The sequence below is a fragment of the Salarias fasciatus genome, chromosome 11, assembly GCF_902148845.1.
Source record: "Salarias fasciatus chromosome 11, fSalaFa1.1, whole genome shotgun sequence".
Classification (NCBI taxonomy): domain Eukaryota; kingdom Metazoa; phylum Chordata; class Actinopteri; order Blenniiformes; family Blenniidae; genus Salarias; species Salarias fasciatus.
In genome coordinates, this window is record NC_043755.1 from 11535512 (window position 1) to 11556760 (window position 21249).

The 21249-nt window shown below is 41.2% G+C and overlaps 2 protein-coding genes across 3 annotated transcripts; both read left to right on the top strand.

The window, feature by feature from the left end:
- Positions 1 to 2626: 2626 nt before the first annotated feature.
- On the top strand, positions 2627 to 20439 carry LOC115396644 (spindle assembly checkpoint kinase-like). Its single transcript, XM_030102616.1, has 6 exons — positions 2627 to 2640; positions 3365 to 3403; positions 6455 to 6610; positions 7350 to 7488; positions 17566 to 17673; positions 19015 to 20439. The coding sequence occupies exons 3-6, from the start codon at positions 6465 to 6467 to the stop codon at positions 19879 to 19881; spliced, it is 1260 nt and encodes a 419-aa protein (XP_029958476.1). The 5' UTR covers positions 2627 to 2640; positions 3365 to 3403; positions 6455 to 6464; the 3' UTR covers positions 19882 to 20439.
- Positions 7501 to 16142, top strand: LOC115396643 (uncharacterized). Of its 2 annotated transcripts, none has more exons than XR_003932395.1 (2): positions 7501 to 15812; positions 16006 to 16142. XR_003932395.1 is itself a non-coding variant. In XM_030102615.1 (2 exons), the coding sequence occupies exon 2, from the start codon at positions 9168 to 9170 to the stop codon at positions 15258 to 15260; it is 6093 nt and encodes a 2030-aa protein (XP_029958475.1). In that variant the 5' UTR covers positions 7501 to 8029; positions 8223 to 9167; the 3' UTR covers positions 15261 to 16142. The 2 variants fall into 2 exon arrangements, 1 of the variants encoding a protein (XP_029958475.1); XM_030102615.1 differs by having other exon boundaries at positions 7501 to 8029; positions 8223 to 16142.
- Positions 20440 to 21249: the final 810 nt, after the last annotated feature.

A 21249-nucleotide genomic window follows, 5' to 3' on the forward strand; every position in this document is an offset into this window, starting at 1 on the left:
TACTGTCAAACAAAAAGAAAAAAAAAAAGCATGAACACCATCTAGTGGTAAACAAGCATGTAGTATTTTCTCGCTGACTGAAGCATTCTATGAAATATATTCAAACACATTCACCACTGAGGTGGGGATCTGAAAGCAGATTTTAGAGATTTAGACTGAGATGTCTGCTGCAGCCGATCCCAGCTGACAGTTGATGCATGGATTCACTCTGAACAGGTCACCAGTTCAACACAGAGCAACTAAACACACGCACATTAAATACTGCCAGCTATTTAGAACGACCAGCTAATGCATGAAACACGAGTAACTGGAGAAAAGCCCGTGCATGCACATCAGGAACATGCGAACTTCACACTGAGAGGCCTCAAGACTTGAATGGGGAACATTTTCATTCTGAACAACTGCCACTCCACCTCCCAACCCAGTTTAGATCATCACATATAAGAATTTACATATGCTTGACAGGATACTTAGACCAAACCTCTAACTTCCTGTTTGTCTTCATTCACTTCTCAGTCTTGCTAAACCTCTGAATCCCTTTCAGTTCTAGTAGCATTGTTGCCCTCATTCATTACATGATGAACAATATAAGTATGATAAATAAAGTAAGACTGTTATAGTAAAAGTGTTAATGAATAAAACTGTTACGATGCAGGTGGACGAACCCAAGCGCAGGCATCCAGGTGAGCTGCAACTTTTTATTTATAAAAATACAAGGGTCACATGGGGAGCTGAACAGGAACAGATGACACGAGGAACAAGAGGGCTGAACTGGTGTTGGAGAGAATCCGGGGACAGACGCACAGACAGACCCACAAGGAGCTGACAAAGACACGAGGACCACAGGGCCTGAATAGGGGAAACGCCGCCATGGACACAACACATGGTCACAAAGATGATCAAGAACAGGCAGTCAGCACCAGAGGAAGACATGCAAACTGGGTCAGACAATCACCCTAACCAAGAGACTCACAGCTGAGTTCAACTTCAGATGTGACTGAGAATTAAGTACATTCACACCAGATCACAGCCTGACTCTGACTTCTGTGTCTTCAGTGCATCCACACCTCTCAGTCTCTGTCACATCACAATTAGATGACATTTCTCTTCAGGGTTTATTATGTTTTAGTGTTCAGTGTAAATGTTTTTTTTTTTTTTTTTTTTTTTTTTTTTGCTTCAAATTGGAAAAAAGAGTGTTAATGTTGTTTCACAAATAATTTATTTGTGCTGGTTCAAATGAAGCATCAGCAACTTGTCCTCTCCTGTATTGTATGAGCTAGTCCAACTCTAAAGAGCAGAAGGAGAAACTGGTAAAAAGTCAAAGGTCACATAGTGGTGTGACCTTTGTGGCAAGCAGGTTACCAATCCACTGAAACTGTTCTGGACTACTGCAGCCAACCAAATAGGGTGGGGCAAAGCTTTTAAGTCTGGATCAATACAGTCTGACAAGAAGACCCTTTTTTTTTAAATCAGATTCATTTACTAATATTATTTTGTTTATGTGTTTTCACTATTAGGTACTGACACTTTCACTTCTTTAAACTTCTGGTCCGTTCACTTTGTGGAGCATGTGCTCAATGTACAATCTGAAACGAGACTTATTACTTGAGGAAATACATTTATGACCATGTCACATTTGAAGTCGTGGTGTAAACAATCTCATTTCGTGTCACAGATGCTGCAAATGACGCAAATAAGGAATACCATTTCCAGGAGACTGCTCTCATGTTACCAGCCTAAAACAGACAGAACTCTCCTTTGATGTCGCTCAAGCTGTTATTCTTAGGAATTCACCAGCAAAACTCAAAGCATGATATATTCGTGGTGTGCAGAGGAGCTTCTTTTATACAGGATGTTCTTACGTCAGGCCCATGCAAGACAAATCTTTGCAACTTGCGCTGTAGATTGAGCTTGTTTTTACATCTGATGTTCTTCCTGCAGCAACAGGGATTCACACCTGAGGTCAAACACACAAAGACTTATCCTGATGCAGATAAGTTAAACATATATTAGGGGAAGGTGACAAAATTCATTAATAGATTTTTTTTTAATAATCCAAATTAGCATGATAGCAAATTGAGCCGAAACGTGCGTTTGTGCATCATATGCATGGATATATTCAGGATTTTGCCTTGAAAGACAATACCAGGGCCCCCTTGTTTGGGTCTGGTGTGGGACTTTAGATTTCCTGGGTGATGTTGGTGTTGGTGACTGCATGTCTCTTTTTTGGCTCTGGGGCTTGTAGGCCTGTTCACTGTGTAAAATGCCCAATTTTAGATGAGATAAGGTATAAAAGTGACATGGAGGGGTGTCAGTACATTCTTGTTTCAAAAAAATGATACATGAAAAAATGTACAAGAAAAATATTTCACCCTAAAACTTAAAATATTGACCTCACACTGAAAAAAAGGAGGACTCAGAAAAGTAGCGTAGTATGAGGAAAACTTAAAAGAATCATGAATGCTTGTTCATAAAGTCACTTTCTAGGATGTCGGCGGCTCGTCTCTACCTGTTTACCGCATGTTTTTCTGGTCAGGCATGCCTGGAAGGCCGGGAGAAACTGGAAGGCGTGGTTCAGGTACAAAGAGACACAGCCAACCCATGTCATGTTCAGACCTGACGCGGCTCAACAGCAGAAAGGTAAGAGAAGGTTTCTGTGAAGCTGCCTGCTTCTGTCTCAGGCCAGCACAGAGGTGCTACTGCATGCTTTTTATCTTGTGTCAGCTAGATTACTGTAACGCCCTGCTCTCTGGTCTTCCCAAAAAGAGTATTTTAAATTTTCAATTATTCCGTGGTTTCTTGGCGGTCCTGGCTTTTGATTCCTCCCGGTGTGAATGGGCCCAAAGGTGGCGTTTTCCCTGATCCATAGTGCCGTGCCGTGTCTCCCTAATGTTTGTCCTTTGAGTGTGTGAGTGTGCGTATGTGTGCATGTATGTGTGGTGTGTTGATATGTACATATTGTGGGGAGGGACGAGTTTATTTTGTAATGTTTTCTTCTTTTTAAATGCTGTAAAACACTTTGTGTTGCCTTTATGTATGAAAGGTGCTTTATAATTAAAGGTTGATTTGATTATAAATGAAGGTTGAAACAGTACTGTTGTCCACTTTCAGGACCAAAGACTGTTGAACAATGTAAAAATGAAACTAGAGCTAGATCATTTAGTTGAAGAATATAGAGGTACTTCAGCTAAAGTAACTTTTATTTATGTGTATGCTGGTATTTGTCTAAAACATTGAATGTGTTTTTTTTAAAACATTATTCTGTATCATTGGAAAACTTTGATTTACTTGTGATTTTTAACTGTCACAGTATGATACATGTATGTTCATTTGTGCTTTCCTGACGAGTTGCTTCTTTCTTCAGCAGGAAACTCAAAGGAAAACTTGTTTTGTTGATTTACCTGTAAGTCAACTTTATATCTCTTTTCTATTTATATAACTTGTAGCTTGAAATCCATGTTAAAAGGGCTCCAGCACCAGACTGCTTTCTTCATTTTATTTCTAACAGATGGTCATTTGTGTATTTTGTGGGTATTTTTTTTGTTGTTGTTGTTTTTGTCATTTTAAAGGCATAGTTGAGTTGAGTAGCTGAGTTACTGGGATCAGTATTGCCTCATTTACTCATGATAGTTTTGTTTATATAGACTAGTTCAGGTTTCAGGACATCCTGGTGTCAAACCGTTTCTAATAATACATTAAATATATGTATTTTGCACATTCATTTAAATCTTTCTATTGCCATTTAACAGAAGTAGGTGTTGTGCAACTTTTTTTCACTTCAAAAGGTGTAGAGGATTTTCCCATTTTACTAAAGCAAGGTGACACACCCTGCCAAAGAATGTTTATCAGCATTCAAATTAAAAAAGCAGCAATAGATGAAACTTACAAGGTTTGTTCTCATTTGTTCTCATGTGTCAGTTGAACTCTCGCACATGGTAGGAGGACACATTTTATTTAACTTGTGCCGTGAAAAACCTGTAAGTTAACAAAAAAAAAAACTAATGAAAGTATTTAATTTTTTTGCCGACTTCCCCAATGTCAAGTTACTGCAGTCTTGTAATGTCACCTTCTCAAATGTTGTATATTTGTTAATATTTTGGCAGGTGGTAGTTGTGTGTGCACTGTATAAGTGAATCCATTCACCATATATATCAGGCCTTGACATGGTGCTGTCGGATTTATGAACAAAATAAAAATGATTGTCTCTGACAGAACAGAGCAACTTCACTTTCATTTTAAAGCTGTCTGTTTTATCCTTTCAGTATATGTAGCTAACGGAGACGACAGCTAAAATGTGAGCTCATATTAAAACACAATACAGGAACATTTTTGAAAAATGCTCAGTTTTTACACTTTATGCTTATTCAGTAGCTTAAAGGAAAAGCTGTGTGTTTCGTTTATGAGGAACCAGTTTGGAGTGTCGAAGGGTTACAGTCTGAAACAAGATTACAAGATAAAACAAACTGGAGATTTCACAGGTTCTGCAGGGCATTAGCTCATCAGTGTCCCCACTCTGTCACCCCTGAACGAACCCACATCCACTTCCAGACACGCCACTGCTCAGATCCACCTCCTGCACACAGAAACACACTCAAACTGACGATGAGAGAAAATCTAAGGGAGATGAGGAGAAAACATCAAGGAAAAAGTAAAATAAACAGTTTAGCATAAGCTAATCCACCTCTTTATCAGGAATCATAATAATGGTATGACAATGTGAAAGAAATTATTACCTTGTTTTCTTTTGCAATAGAACCTTTCAATGAAAATCTAAGTTTATTCAGCCTCAAATTAAAAAGCACATTGTTCACCCAGTGGTCATGGGAGTGGGGGTGGGAAAGAGGAAGTAAAGGCCAGTGCCTGACTGAGGGAGCCACGTACATTTTCATCTGGAGGAATGCTAAAAATAGCTGAGAAGTTATTATGGGGAATTCTTTGGCAGCATGCTTAACCAAGTGTTTCAAAAATATCTCTCCAGAAAGCAGTCAGCTTAGGATGGGCCCGAAATGTCAACATGGATGGCAGGTGATTTTCCATATTTAATAGAACAATCACTGATAGCTGGATACATTTAGAAAAAAAAAACACATTGGCATGATGTATTTTAAAGATTACTTCGCATTGAATTGAAGTGTAACAGGCAAAAATTGACGATGATTTATTTGACTCCATAACTAATTCCCACTGATGTTCAAAGTGGCCTGTAGTTCCTTTTTTCCATTTCATTTTAATTAAGGAAATAGAGTTTTTTGTTGAGGCGCTGTTTCCAGAAGAATGTACAAATAGTTTCAGGAGGCTGGTGGGGCAAATGAAGGAACTGTTTCTTGACAAAATCTTTACAGTTGAAAGATAATGAAAAAAATGTGAATGAGGTAAATTGTATGTTAATGAGAGGTCAGCAAATGATGAGAAAACATCATGATCTAAGTCCTCAACCTTTCTAAGCCCCTTACTATACTAAATTCTAAAAGTCACACCGCTGACTGGAGCTACAGTTCTGATCACAGGATCGCGAAAAAACTTGGTGACTCATTAGTTGAGCTGTGTTGCTTCACAGCATCATGTGCAGAGTGGAAACTACCTACAGTCACTGCAACACATTAATTCACTGAGGAATACCAAGAAGCTGAACTTGGAAAATATATACATTATTAGGAAGCAGCATAAATCACAAGCATAGCCACAACACTGTCATATCAGTTGTAGTTATTGTTACCTCCACCAAGAATACTTTCACAGTTAAAAAAAAAAAAAAAAAAAAAAAAAAAATACAGTCTCTGCAAAATTTTGTGATTGCATTGCTCAACCTGAGACTGAATAGTCATTTATGCCACCCGAGCTCTGGAATGTGATTTCCAGTTTCCTTCTTTTAAAGAGAGATTACATTTTTTGTTTTGTTTTAGAACCAGCTCAGACTCCCTCTTTACTAAACTTTTCAACACATTTTCTGTGACGACTCAAAGGCCTGACCTGGACTCAAACCCACACTCCTTTCACTGAGGCCAGAGTGCTGATCACTACTCCACCATGTGAACTTGAGTATTTTACAGATAAATGTCTTGATTTTATTCAGTCCATCGCAAATCAGTGAGTGCATTTAACCCTTTCATTTTCACTTCTTCATTTGTCCCATGTTACCATGGTGCAGTGAGGTAAGCACTCTTGCCTCACAATGAGAATTTCACTCACTTGAGTCTGGCCTCTGGGACTTCTCTGTGTGGAGTCTGCATGCTGCATTTTGCACGTGTGGATTTTATTAGGTACTTTGTGCTCACTGTTTTCACTTATAGAGATGTGGGATCGACTCCATGATCCTGCTCTGAATAACGTGATGCAGAGGATGAACAGGAGGATGTTCATGAGCACATTCTTTACATGATAATTGTTCAGTAATTTACAAATAAAGTTTCATTTGAGTGGGGAGTGAATAAATGACCTCAATCTGCCTTTGCAGCATCTCCAGCATGGCGCATTCCACCAGCACTCTCGCACAGGGCTGTTTTGGGAAAGTTTACAAGCAGAAGTACAATGACACCTGGGCTGCGATAAAGAAAGTCCCTTGCCAAAACATCGACAGGAAGGATCTGGAGAGAGAATGTGCTGTGTACAAGTAAGTCTTGACTTTCGACAAAGAAAAAAAAAGACGAGGGGATTTACAAAGAGCTCCTGGTGACTTTGATGTCTGAATGTTAAAATAAAGTTTCCAAGATGTAAAAAAGAGATGCAGATTTTCTCCCTATTGGGTTTTTTAATATTCCCAACATTGTCTCAGATTACTGGATTTGCTGTGCTTGCATGTTTATGCCAACCAGTGACTGAGAATGAGAGTGAATGTATGTTTTCATCAGTAGTTAATGGTGACACATGAACCTCAAATATTTGTGAGTGACTGACAGTTAAGGATTACATCCAAATGTGAAGACATGTCTTCAAGATTTAATTCATTAATATATGCTTTGGAAAACCTGGTCATCCAAACCCTACGATTTTTTTATGAGTAATATTGTAATAAAGTTACCTCAGACAGAGGTTTTATTAGAATGGGATGAAGTAATGTACATATAATAACATACTATGTTTAGGTCTATCAATGTGCTTTGTGAAAACCATTATTCTCTCATTGTTGTCCTCATATTGGAGCACACACACAGTCTGCAGTAGGTTTTGCATGTTGTATTACAGCAGCTCTGCATCAAGACATCAAGTCTGCTTGAGAAAGTATTCATAAAATCAGTTTGATTGAATGTGACAGTTATACGTATTCTCACTAAGCAAAACAGTCACTTCAGTTGATGCTTTTCTTTTTTTCCGTGTCGTGCTCTAATACTTTGTCTCTCTTGTCACCACAGCAAGTCCAAACATCCCAACATAGTGAGACTGCTGGGCGACATAACTCGAGAAGATGGGAAATGGGTCATCCCACTGGAGTTTGTCTTTGGAGAGGACTTAGAGACAACCATCTTCAAGGCTTCAAGGTCTAAAATACAGGTAAGGCTATTAGAAAGAATGTGTAGCCCTGTCCAATTAGACACATGCATAAAAGACATTTAAAAGGCATAAAAAGACAATCAGATTTCATAAATGTTTAAAAATGAGTGATTTTGTATGTAAATAAGTTAAAAGAGCCACAAAGTTCATTCAGTTAAAAAACATAGAATTCATTTGAAATGTATTTACAGTGTAAAATGTATAAAGTTCATTTATGTGTGAAATTGAAAGAGATGAATAAGTTTTGGTTTCATTGTTTCCTTAAAAGATGTGCACACTATCTTGATTTTGTTTCAGTTGTCACTCATGGTGTTTTTTTGTTGTCACTGGTTTGGTTGTGACTTAATAGCCAATCAGAGATCTTCTTTTGCGTAAGGGGCGGGACAAGTGGCGCACGGTGCTGTAACAGGAAGAAAAAATAGATCTCTCTCATGTCAGCCGTGATCCGCGAGGAAACATCGTGATTTGTGGAGAACATTCAAGTTATATGGAAGATTGACTCCCAGTTGATCCAGAGTGTGACTGTTGTGATCTGCATCAGGTAACAGATATGTGTATTTCTGTGCTATAACTTGTGGTTGCAGTGCTAAAGGAAATCATGTGTCTGGTGCTACATAGCGACTAGCTGTTAGCTTTGGCATTTCAATGAGCCTCAATATGCTCAGTTTAAGCCTTGTATGAGCACATACTTATAATAAGTGTGAGTTGAACTAAGTGAAATATCCTTGCATCAGATGTGGACTGAGAGAGAGCCGGTTGGAGCGTCGACCAGAGGCCCGGCGGAGTTTCTGCTGTTTCTTCAGTGTTATCTTCAGTTTCGTTTCTTCAATGATATCTTCAGCTTCGTTTCTTCAGTGATCTGAGTTTGTTTCATCTCATCATCATCACCATCTTCACAAAAGACCATCTACTCCTCTGTTCCCTTGTGACTGCTACCACTCGTTTCCCCATTCATCCTATTAACCCCCTTGGATCCGTGAGTACTCAAAAGAATTACTAAAAGTGCACATTTTATTTTCTGTTGCTCAATTTGGAGTGAAGCGGCCCCACAGTTTCTGGCCTCACCGCTCCCCAGCTTCGAATCAGGCCTGCAACATGGTTATTTGCAAAATGAATGTTTGAGGAGTGTGTGAGTGTGGGCCCACAAATTTGATTTATGTTGGTTTTGTTGTTGTGATACAAATATATCTGGGATTTTGTAAATAATATCTAAAAAGGTATAAAAAGAGGTTTTTCATGAAAAAGGGTTAATTCATAAGAAAAAAGGTTTGAAAGAAAATTCATAAAAAGGACTGATATTTAGTTTTTTGTCTCTGTATATATTTTATATTTTGTTAAAACACATTTTCATTTAGAATTTCATTATTTTATTTCATTGATACAAAATAAACCCTGTTTGGAGGATCATTGTCTTAAAAGTTCAGTTGTTGTGTCCCTTATTTGTGTTAGCTAATTTTACTAGTTCATACCGAACTCAGGCCCCATCCCACAGTTACGTGAGATCCGGGTTACATAATGGAGGCACTGCTGGGATCAAATTAAACAAAAATTCAGAATAAGAAAATAAAATAAATAAGAATCTCATGGACACAACAACTTTTAAGAGCAATAACTGTATTTTCTAACAGTAATAAGAACTAAACAGTCCCAAAATTAACAGAAAAAAAAAGGATTTCAAAATGAGCAGTCCCTCACAACTTGATCTGGTTAACTGGTGCAGAGGAGAATCAGTAGATGTAAGACATGCCCTCCTACTTTATGGAGTACCTGAAAGTATATCAACAGCCGAGATTGAAGAAACAGCAGAGACTATCAAAGTCTTAGGCAGAGTGGTGGTTAGGGGAAAAATGTTTCACCCTCAACAACAGTCCTTAATGGTATTGTGTGAGTGCCGTGAGCCAATAGACCCCACAAGAATACCCCCAGAAGTGATGCACATAAGTGGTGGAAGTGCCTGGAAATCAGTGTACTATAAAGAGCCCCAACCTGAACAGTTTGAAGAAAAGTTACTCATTTTTCTAAAAAATGAAGGAAAAACCTTGGAGGATCTCCAAAGTGCACGTAGCTCTCAAGCAACAGAAGACAGCAACACTGAGGCTGTCATCCGTGCAGTTGGAGAAATAATGGGCAAAACAAACAGACAAACAGACAGCCATGCCTACAGAAGATTACGAACTTTCTCCGGAGTCAGTCCCACACCCACGGGAGAGGAGTCCCTCCACGTCTGGCTGGAGCAAGCAACGCTTCTAGTTGATGAAGGTGAGTGCTCTGACAAAGAGAAACGGCGACGGATCTTGGAAAGTTTAAAAGGGCCCGCCTTGGAGATCGTTCAAGCTGTTCGTATGACTGAACCAGATGCTAGCCCCCATGACTACATAGAGGCCATAGAGAGCATTTTTGGTACTGTAGAGTCTGGAGAAGAACTTTATTTGTCATTCAGATCTCTTCATCAGCAGCCTGGTGAAAGCTTATCTGATTTTCTGAGAAGATTAGAGAGGTCTCTTGTTAAAGTTGTGCAAGCAGGTGGTTTACCTGTTAGTTCTGCTAACAAAGCCAGAATAGAGCAACTTATTAAAGGTTCAACCTCTGAGCTAATGTTGCTTCAGTTGAAAATTAGGGAGCGGAAAGACAACCCCCCAACTTTTTTGAACTTGCTGAGAGAAGTGATTGAGGAAGAGAGTCGTCAGTCTGCCAAACAAAGCCAAACAGCACCTGTACGTCGTCAACACGTACGCACAATACAGGCTGAGAAGGAGAAAGAGCCTGATTCAACCTCCAGGAGTGAACTTGAGGCTCAAATTCAAGAATTGAGAGCGCAGCTGGAGAAGAAAAACAGCTCACCATCTCAGATGCCATTCGATGGTTCTGTCAGTGGACCAAAAGAGAAGAAAAACAAAAAAATCAAAGGAGAGTCACAGAACGAACTGGAGTCCCTCAGAAAACAAGTTCAAGATCTGCAAAATAAAATGAGCGTAATGGCAGTGAACTACGCATCAGCTCCTCAGAGAGAAAATATGACACACCCCAGTAAACACAGACCAGCCCAAATCCACAAACCTGCTCCATTCAAAGCTTCATTGTCAAGAGGTTCTGATGAGTATTTTTGTTACAAGTGTGGAGAAAATGGTCATATTGCTACGAGATGCACTGGAGCTGAAAACCCACAGAAAGTCATAAGAAAGCTCATTCGTGTAGTACGAGGAGCACCAGATCCCACTACAGAAAACTCAAAATCTGCCACAGATGAGTCGTGTGTCGCGAATGTCAACAAAATTGAAGTCCCTGGAAAAGATGCAAACTTACCTGAAGGTCTTGTAGGTCCATCATTCATTCATACCATCAAGGTGAACGATGTGCCTTGCAATGCTCTCATTGACAGTGGATCTAATGTGACTATCATCTTTGAAAGCTGGTATAATGACCATTTGGCAGATGTTCCCATCAAACCCCTCTCAAACCTCGGCCTCTGGGGTCTTGCTGACACAGATTATCCATACAGAGGTTATGTTGTAGTGGAGATGGAGTTTGCAAAAGAGATCACTGGTGTATCTGGACAAGTCGAGGTGCTTGCATTGATCTGCCCTGAGCCAAAAAACCATCAACAGGCCCCTGTATTGGTTGGCACAAACACATCTCTGTTTAGTCGCCTGTGGGAACTGGTGAAGACGGAAAATGACAAGGACATTGTCCACTCAATGAGAATTCAGTCAGTCTATACCCCAGTCAATGCTCCGACACAGCCGAAAAAAGAGGAAATCTTGGGACAAATAAAATGGAATGGGCCTGGCCCACTTTCTGTTGCTCCAGGAGCAAAATACTATGCTACATGCAAAGTAGACAGACAGACTGCCCCCTCTAAAGATTTCGTACTGATCGATGCACCCACTGCTCAGTCATTACCAGCTGGCGTACTGGTACAGCCAGGTGTGCTCCCAAATGCTACTATCGATAGCAACAGTTTCACTGTACTCATTCAGAATGAGTCCAAAAAAGCAACCTCTATACCAGTGGGAACGGTCATTGCTGAAATGTATGCTGTGGACACAGTCACCCCTGTCCAACCATCTGAGTCAACAGCTGAAGCTATCGACCCAGAGCTCTTCAACTTTGGAGATTCCCCGATCTCCGAGGAGTGGAAGAACCGGCTTCGGCAGAAGATGGCTGGAAGGAGGAAAGTTTTTTCATTGCATGAATGGGATGTTGGCTTGGCCACAGGTGTAGAACACCACATCCGTCTACATGACACCCGACCTTTCAGGGAGAGGTCAAGGAGAATCGCTCCTGCAGATATTGATGATGTGAGACGACACATACAACAACTGTTGGCGGCTGGGATTATAACAGAGTCCCGTAGTCCCTACGCCTCACCAATTGTTGTTGTGAGAAAGAAAAATGGAAACATAAGAATCTGTATCGATTACAGAACACTTAATAACCGCACCGTACCAGACCAGTACACAATGCCACGCATTGATGACGCTTTGGATTCGTTGTCAGGCAGCAAATGGTTCTCTGTATTAGATCTACGTAGTGGCTACTACCAGATTGCAATGACTGAGGAAGATAAAGAAAAAACGGCATTTATTTGCCCCCTCGGTTTCTATCAGTTTGAGCGCATGCCACAAGGAATCACAGGAGCGCCTGCAACATTTCAGCGTCTAATGGAGAAGGCAGTTGGTGACATGCATCTTCTGGAAGCATTGGTATATCTGGATGATATCATTGTTTTTGGAAAAACTCTGGAAGAGCATGAACAGAGGCTGCTCAAAGTTTTGGACAGACTGGAGGAGATTGGATTAAAAGTTTCCATTGACAAATGTCAGTTTTGTCAACCTCAGGTCAAATACGTGGGTCACATTGTATCTGCAAATGGGATAGCTACTGATCAGGAGAAGGTGGAAGTGGTGAAAGACTGGAAAGTTCCCACTCACCTAAAACCTCTAAAGTCGTTTCTGGGTTTTTGCTCTTACTATCGGAGGTTTATTGCAAATTACTCCGCTATCATTCGCCCCCTCTCTGAACTTACCAAAGGGTATGCTCCCCTGTGGCAGGACCCTAAGGCCAGAAAGAAAACAGATTCAAGTAAGGTTTACTTCAAAACATCAGAGCCTTTCGGAGAGCGGTGGACTCAGACCTGTCAAGATGCATTTGAGAAAATCCGTGACTGCCTGATCAACGCCCCAGTTTTAGCCTTCGCTGACCCCACAAAAACTTACATTTTGCATGTGGATGCCAGTATGAATGGATTAGGTGCAGTCCTGAACCAAGAATACCCCGAAGGCCTTCGACCTGTTGCTTTCGCAAGTCGAAAGCTAAAAGACTCAGAACAAAACTACCCAGTCCATCAATTGGAGTTTCTGGCATTAAAATGGGCTGTTGTGGACAAATTCCATGACTACTTATATGGTGCAAAATTCATTGTCAGGACTGATAATAACCCACTAACATATGTGTTGACTTCAGCCAAGCTCAGTGCAGTTGGTCATCGCTGGCTTGCTGCTCTGGCCACATATGATTTCACCATTCAGTACCGTCCTGGGCGACACAACATCGACGCTGATTTATTGTCCCGTCAGTACGCCCCAGGAGATGAAAAAGATTGGGTGAGCATTCAACCTGCTGGGGTTAAAGCTCTCTGCAAACGGGCCACTGTAAGTGAAGAAGCAGAGGCACCAGACCGGTTGGTGGATCAGCTTGGAGCTCCTGGCATGGTGGTGCCTGATGCTTTTGTGTTCCCAGTGAATCTCAGCATGAGCGCACTTGACCAGTTGAGCCCAAAAGAAATTCAGACATCACAAGATTTGGATCCCATAATTGGACCAGTCAAGAAAGCAGTTGAAACCAAACAGAAACTGAATCACTCGAAAAGTGATCCGCCAGAGATTCTTTTGCTCCTCCGTGAAAGCAGCAAACTGGAATCTAAGGATGGAGTACTTTATAGATTGAAAGAAAAACCATGTGGAAAACAAATAAAACAGCTTGTCTTGCCATCAAGATATCGGCCCATGGTTTTAAGATCACTGCATGATGACTGTGGACACATGGGTGTCGAGCGAACCAGAGAATTGGTCAATGATCGATTTTATTGGCCACGCATGGCAGCTGAGGTTGAGGAGTACATTAAAACATGTGGGAGGTGCATAACCAGGAAGACGCTCCCTCAACGTGCCGCGCCGCTGAATCAGATCACCAGTAATGGTCCTTTGGATCTTGTCTGTATTGATTTTTTACAGATTGAGCCAGATTCCAAAGGTGTTGCTAATGTGTTGATCGTGACAGATCACTACACACGTTACGCACAGGCGTTTCCTACCAAAGATCAAAAAGCCATCACTGTTGCAAAAGTATTGTGGGAGAAATATTTTGTGCACTACGGCCTGCCGGCTAGGATACACTCAGACCAAGGCAGAGATTTTGAAAGTCGGTTAGTGAAAGAGTTGTTATCCATGTTGGGAATCCGAAAATCACGAACATCCCCTTACCATCCACAGGGCGATGCGCAACCAGAAAGATTCAATCGCACTCTCCTAGCGATGATTGGCACTTTGGATACTGTAAAAAAGCAATGCTGGAGCCAGCATATCAGTCATCTTGTACATGCTTATAACAGTACTAAAAATGATGCCACTGGATTTTCGCCATACTTACTCATGTTTGGCCGAGAAGCAAGACTGCCCATAGACATCTGTTTTGGGATCTCACCGGATGGTGAAAGTGAATCTTCTCATCAACAGTACATCGTTAAGATGAGAAAAGATCTCCAGAAAGCCTACGAGCTGTCCTCGGAAGCAGCTACAAAGAGTCACCTAAAAAACAAAGCTCGTCATGATCAACGAGTGAGAGATCAGCCATTGGACAAAGGGGACAGAATTCTCATCCGGAATGTTGGGATAAAAGGCAAACATAAGCTCCAAAATCGATGGAAGTCAACTCCATATGTCGTTGTGGAAAAGCTACCCAACCTACCGGTATACAGAGTTAAACCAGAATATGGTTCCGGCTCGACCAAAACCTTGCATCGAGATCATCTGTTGCCAATCGGTTATCTGGTCAGGATGTCAGATCCTCCTGAGGAAGAAGAACCCGTCCGGAGACCTGTCACCAGATCGCTTCGTAACCGACAAAACCAAAGAACAACTCAGCCTACTCAAACAGAGGATGATACTGCATCATCAGATTCTGAGCTGGAAACCACTCATGTTCCTTGGGAATTTGATGTGGATGAAGTCAGGAGACAATTGAATAAACAAAATCCGGATCCTAATGAAACTGAGAGCAGTAAAAGCTCAGAGGAGGATGGAAGTTCTCAAGAGGAGAACCCAGACATGCCGGAAAATCAACCTACTGAAGAAAGTGAGAATGAAGAATCTTCTGAAAGCTCTACACCTTCTGAAGTGGATTCTGAAGCTCAAGAAACAAATCCCTCTGCAGAAGAACAAGATTCAGAAGGGGGAGCAACAACACCCTCTTCAAGCAGAGCCAGAAATGACAGATCACATGAAAGTTCAAGACGAAAACATAAACAGTGTTCCCCTGTTCGAAAATCTCATAGAGAATCAAAACCGCCCATGCGATTTACTTATGACAAACCTGGTTATCCATCCAGTGAACCAGTTACCATTATGCATCATGGCATGGTTATTCAACTAAAGCTAGACCCTCAAGACCAAACCTATAAGACACCTAGACAGAAACATAAAACATCCATGAAAATCTCAGAACATGAGACAAAGAAACATGTTTCTAAGACAAAGAAAAGGGAAAAGGTGTGATGAGGACATCTACACGGTTAGAAGGGGGAGGGTGTAGCCCTGTCCAATTAGACACATGCATAAAAGACATTTAAAAGGCATAAAAAGACAATCAGATTTCATAAATGTTTAAAAATGAGTGATTTTGTATGTAAATAAGTTAAAAGAGCCACAAAGTTCATTCAGTTAAAAAACATAGAATTCATTTGAAATGTATTTACAGTGTAAAATGTATAAAGTTCATTTATGTGTGAAATTGAAAGAGATGAATAAGTTTTGGTTTCATTGTTTCCTTAAAAGATGTGCACACTATCTTGATTTTGTTTCAGTTGTCACTCATGGTGTTTTTTTGTTGTCACTGGTTTGGTTGTGACTTAATAGCCAATCAGAGATCTTCTTTTGCGTAAGGGGCGGGACAAGTGGCGCACGGTGCTGTAACAGGAAGAAAAAATAGATCTCTCTCATGTCAGCCGTGATCCGCGAGGAAACATCGTGATTTGTGGAGAACATTCAAGTTATATGGAAGATTGACTCCCAGTTGATCCAGAGTGTGACTGTTGTGATCTGCATCAGGTAACAGATATGTGTATTTCTGTGCTATAACTTGTGGTTGCAGTGCTAAAGGAAATCATGTGTCTGGTGCTACATAGCGACTAGCTGTTAGCTTTGGCATTTCAATGAGCCTCAATATGCTCAGTTTAAGCCTTGTATGAGCACATACTTATAATAAGTGTGAGTTGAACTAAGTGAAATATCCTTGCATCAGATGTGGACTGAGAGAGAGCCGGTTGGAGCGTCGACCAGAGGCCCGGCGGAGTTTCTGCTGTTTCTTCAGTGTTATCTTCAGTTTCGTTTCTTCAATGATATCTTCAGCTTCGTTTCTTCAGTGATCTGAGTTTGTTTCATCTCATCATCATCACCATCTTCACAAAAGACCATCTACTCCTCTGTTCCCTTGTGACTGCTACCACTCGTTTCCCCATTCATCCTATTAACCCCCTTGGATCCGTGAGTACTCAAAAGAATTACTAAAAGTGCACATTTTATTTTCTGTTGCTCAATTTGGAGTGAAGCGGCCCCACAGTTTCTGGCCTCACCGCTCCCCAGCTTCGAATCAGGCCTGCAACATGGTTATTTGCAAAATGAATGTTTGAGGAGTGTGTGAGTGTGGGCCCACAAATTTGATTTATGTTGGTTTTGTTGTTGTGATACAAATATATCTGGGATTTTGTAAATAATATCTAAAAAGGTATAAAAAGAGGTTTTTCATGAAAAAGGGTTAATTCATAAGAAAAAAGGTTTGAAAGAAAATTCATAAAAAGGACTGATATTTAGTTTTTTGTCTCTGTATATATTTTATATTTTGTTAAAACACATTTTCATTTAGAATTTCATTATTTTATTTCATTGATACAAAATAAACCCTGTTTGGAGGATCATTGTCTTAAAAGTTCAGTTGTTGTGTCCCTTATTTGTGTTAGCTAATTTTACTAGTTCATACCGAACTCAGGCCCCATCCCACAGTTACGTGAGATCCGGGTTACAAATGCAAAAAACAGCAATCCAAAGTGAAGCAGGTGTATTCAATATGAAATTCTGTGAATTTGTAAAAAAAAACACTCAACTTTAAATCTCGTGGATCAAATTGGTGGCCGTCAGCGAAGAAATCCATCATGTTTTGTAATCATTATAACTGAACAAAACTCTTGGCACTTATGTAGAAGTGAAAGTACTATGTAACTCAAGCTTTTTGCTTGAGTAGAAGAGGAAAAGTACTGACTTTAAAACTACCGAAAGTACAAAAGTAAAAGTAATATTGAGAAAAAAAATGCCAGGAAGGACTGTGGTGTACCAGGCCCATTTCAACATTGTTGTGTAACAACCATCACAATGTTCTCAATATGCAGTGAGACCTGTAACATTACAATACTTTGAGTGCAAGCCAACACAACCAGTCTATAGCGTACATGACAATGCACACACACATTTAACAGTTGTTGATCATCTGATATCCTACAGTATTTGTAACACACTGACATTGGAGGTCACATTGGCTAAATTTGGATGGATGCACATTGTTTCATAACAAGGCGAGGCAAAGTTGTGCATTGCAAAAAAAATCAACAGAATCAAAATGTTTGTTCTTCATAACTTGACACCTCTGAAAGTTAGTATTTTGATGTGTGACGTATGGAGGCACGCCCACTTCTGACTTCACATGCTGCATCTTGTTAGCCTGAAGCTAAAGGTGTGTGCAGCTGACTGTACAGAAGCATGACTGTCTTCACTCGAGCTGTACTTGATGACACTCTCTCTGCCATTGCAGATGACTCCAGCTAATAAAGGCACCATCATCGTTGGCATGTGTGAAGGGCTGCTTTACCTCCACTCTAAAGATATCGTCCATCAAGACCTCAAGCCTGATAACATAATGGTGAGTGGAGAGTCTGACAGCCCACAAAATCACACAATAAAAGCATGATTACAGAAACCATGCAATAGAAAATAGCTGTAATGCCACAATCATTGGCATGTTAGAGACTCACTGATTACAAAAGCACAATCACAGATTTTTTAGCTGATTGTTTTGCGACTTCAAACGTGAAAGAACCTTTGTCCAGCTGACAGTACAGTTAGTCTGAATCCACACAATGCAGCTTTAAAAAAATCTTTTGTCAGAGCTGTCAAGCTGCATTCTGTGGCTGTGATTTATTAACATCCTGCATGAAGCGTGATCAGTTTCACAATCACTCACAGATTTGACTTTCAGGTGTTTTACCAGTTAAGAGCAACACCATCGCTAACACCACTTGTAAACATGGGTATTCAAGTAAGGGTTGTGCACTTTAGACCTTGTTTACACAAGAATGAGCAATAGAAACAGTATTGCTTTCATAATAGGTTGTTTCAGTCACCGTAGAGTAATTAAATATGGGAGATGATCGGTCTTAAAGGCAATTTTTGAGGTGATAATTTGTACTGACAACAAAAGTTGTGGCGAGGAAGCTGAAGAAAAGTCTGGAATAACATTAACTGCTGAAGGCTGAGCTGGTTTTCACCCCATTTCCAAATCTCACTCAATAATGAACAACACAAACTTTTTCAAAGGTATTAAAGCAGAACTATGCAACTTTTTTACCTCAATAAATGTTTTTCAGAATCCCTGTGGGGGTAAATAAAGACTTGTCATGGTGATTCGCCGGTCCCTCCCCTTCCCCAGTGTCTGTGTCCTGAAAACAGCACTTGCAACTTTCAGGGGATCCGACCCGACTGCATCTCGCGAGAACAAACCTGCTTTACGGCACTCATACGGAAGTACAAGTATAAAAGCGTGTAAAACAAACATGAAACCCTTGTTAGCGTTAGCAACGCCACCCTTAGGTGCTCACGGATGACAGAACCAAAAAGACAGAAAAAACCTTTGTCTGCATGCGGGGGCAGGGGTGGGGGCCGGGGGGTTGACGGACAGACGCAGACAACGTTTACGACAGTGAGCTTTCACAGGAGACCAGTGGAGGGAGCGCATAGTTCTGCTTTAAATCACACTTTGATACATTAATTAACCCACAGGCCTTCAATTAATTACTTTCTCAAGTAACTAGTGGCATTCAGTTGCTTTCTGAAGGAGTAACTGCTGCATTTGACAGTGACTTGCAGGCTATGAAAATAATACAACAGGGTATGGAGTATGGAGTTCCTCATTATCAATTCTAGCAAATTATAAGCACATTGTATTTTGATCAATCATCCGCTATGTGCAATGCTTGACCTGCAGGTGGAACACGGCACAAACAGAGCAGTGATCATTGACTTGGGACTGGCCAAGTTCTTCAAATATGGTCTGAACTCTGCGTGGGACATGGGCAACGAGGCGTATGCAGCTCCTGAGGTGCTGCAGAGGCGCGCCCAGCGGGACCAACGATCTGACGTCTGGGCCATGGGCAAGATCATTGCTGAGTTTTGTGCTCGAATTCGACTCGTCACTCCCAGCGTCTGTCCCACCAAGATTAAAGAGACCCTGAAAGATCAGCCATACTGCCAGGCTGTATGCAGAATGGTGCACCCAGACCCAACCCTCAGGGCCTCCATGGGAGGGATCATAGATGACATCAGAGTGGCCGGAGGCAAAAGTAGTGCGGTTCAAAAGGACCGCCTAAAGATCCCTTCACCCAACATTGACGTCAGAAACAGATCTCCATCACCAGTGCACAGAGGTGCATCTCCATTTCGAAGAGATCCATCCCCATTCAGAAGAGATCATTCACCATTAAACAGACCCACACCGCCAATCAACAGATCTCCGTCACCACTGAATTTTGAGCGTACACCAAGACCAGCAGTGAAACACAGTCCTCTTGCCGGGCTGCTCCCATCTCCCTCCCCAAACCGGGCACAGAACGACAACAAAGCGCAGCATTTGGCCCCAAAAGGCGGGTCAGACCTGACAAAAGACTTCATTAAGATGGCCTTGTTCCAGGAAGCTGCCAAGGATCTTCCTTGCGACTTGCCAGCGACGGGGAGGGTGATGGTGAGGCGCTTCGAGCAGAAAAACGGAGACATCGAAACATGGGAGCAGAAAGAGGTCGTAACTCGCGATGGACAGATTGTAAAATTTGACGATATCAAGTTCAACAGCAAATAGAAAATTATCTTTCAATCCCCAAAAATTATGATAAGTATTTTCTGTAGCTCCTTGGAAAGATATTTCATCTCACATATAGTGTGACAAAGGTTTAAGGTGGTGTGGGCACCTGTGTTTCACTGTGAAAATCGATTTGAGATGTGTAGCCAGGGTGTTTGGAATGTGTTTAGTCAAGTTCGAGCATGATATTCTGGGATCTGATTAAAATTTGGGGTTTCTTTCATACTTGCCAAGAATTAAAGAGCCTTGAGCACAAACAGCCATCTGTGAATGTTTTCCAGTGTGTCAGTAAAGGCTCGTCCATGCTTCACATGTCTGCGTGGGTGCACGTTGCGCGTTGGTCCACGTGACGTAAAAATCGTCATGAATTCCTGTCTGCTTGGGTCTGCGCGGACCGATCCACGTTGAGGTCGCGCCGGTGTACGCATGCGCCAGAGCGCTACAGCAAACAAAACATAACGGTAAAGTGACGGTAGACGGAGCTACAGCCTGATGACTCCACACAGAGACACCGAGATAGTGAAAACCTCTGTTGGGAGGGATGAGAAGGTCTGCCGACAGAATGAAAGTATTTAATTGTTCGGGCATCGCCCCCGTGAACAGAAAAAAAAAGGCTAAATAAACTCTGATACTAAATGATAATGTACTGACAATGTATGTGCTTAATTTTCTCTAAATAATCTGTAATAAAGGAGCAGATAAACATTCTGTAGTGTTGGAAAAGATTCTCGAAAATGCGTGGAGGAGTGCGCCTGCAAGGAATGTGCACAGCTGAGCCCAAAATGTAGCATGGGAGAAAGCACGTGCGCATCGCTGGTGCGCGGACACTCCAAAGCGGACGCGGAAACGCGTACATGTGAAGCTCGGACGAGCCTTAAGACTGAGAATGTGACTTGTACATTGTGTACATTTTTTTTGTGTAGAAATGAATCTGCAGCCATCTTTCGCAGTTGCGGGTGTAGTATTTGTATCTTTTCTGCGTCTTTATGGTTTTTGTTTTCAAATCCGAAGGTGGATTTGAAAAGTCACTGGATGGTAATTGCAATCCTATTAATGATCTAAAATGTATTTAATTTTTCAGTGGCCTGTGGATTGTTAAGACCAATTAACTATTGTTTCCCTCTAATGTATTTTTTTGTATGTATGTATGTTTTGCTCCGTGAGCTCAAGTCTGCACAAATAAAACTGAACTGAAAGGTGGCGACTATATTCATCTTACTTGACAAAGAATAGTAAAACATTCTTTCATCAAGGTCCACATTAATCACCCTTTGAGAAATAAAAAAGTATTTGTTCTGGCGTGCAACAGAATGAGCGCTGAGTTGAAGAGCTGCGCGTGGGTGAGAGAAGTGTGTGTTTATGCCCACA

Excerpts from the sequence above, each read along its gene's own strand:
- LOC115396644 (XM_030102616.1), top strand. The coding sequence starts at position 6,465 with ATGGCGCATTCCACCAGCACTCTCGCACAGGGCTGTTTTGGGAAAGTT. Across the intron at positions 7,489-17,565 it reads CTTCAAGGTCTAAAATACAG|ATGACTCCAGCTAATAAAGG; the intron begins GTAAGGCTATTA and ends CTGCCATTGCAG. Across the intron at positions 17,674-19,014 it reads TCAAGCCTGATAACATAATG|GTGGAACACGGCACAAACAG; the intron begins GTGAGTGGAGAG and ends CTTGACCTGCAG.
- LOC115396643 (XM_030102615.1), top strand. The coding sequence starts at position 9,168 with ATGAGCAGTCCCTCACAACTTGATCTGGTTAACTGGTGCAGAGGAGAA.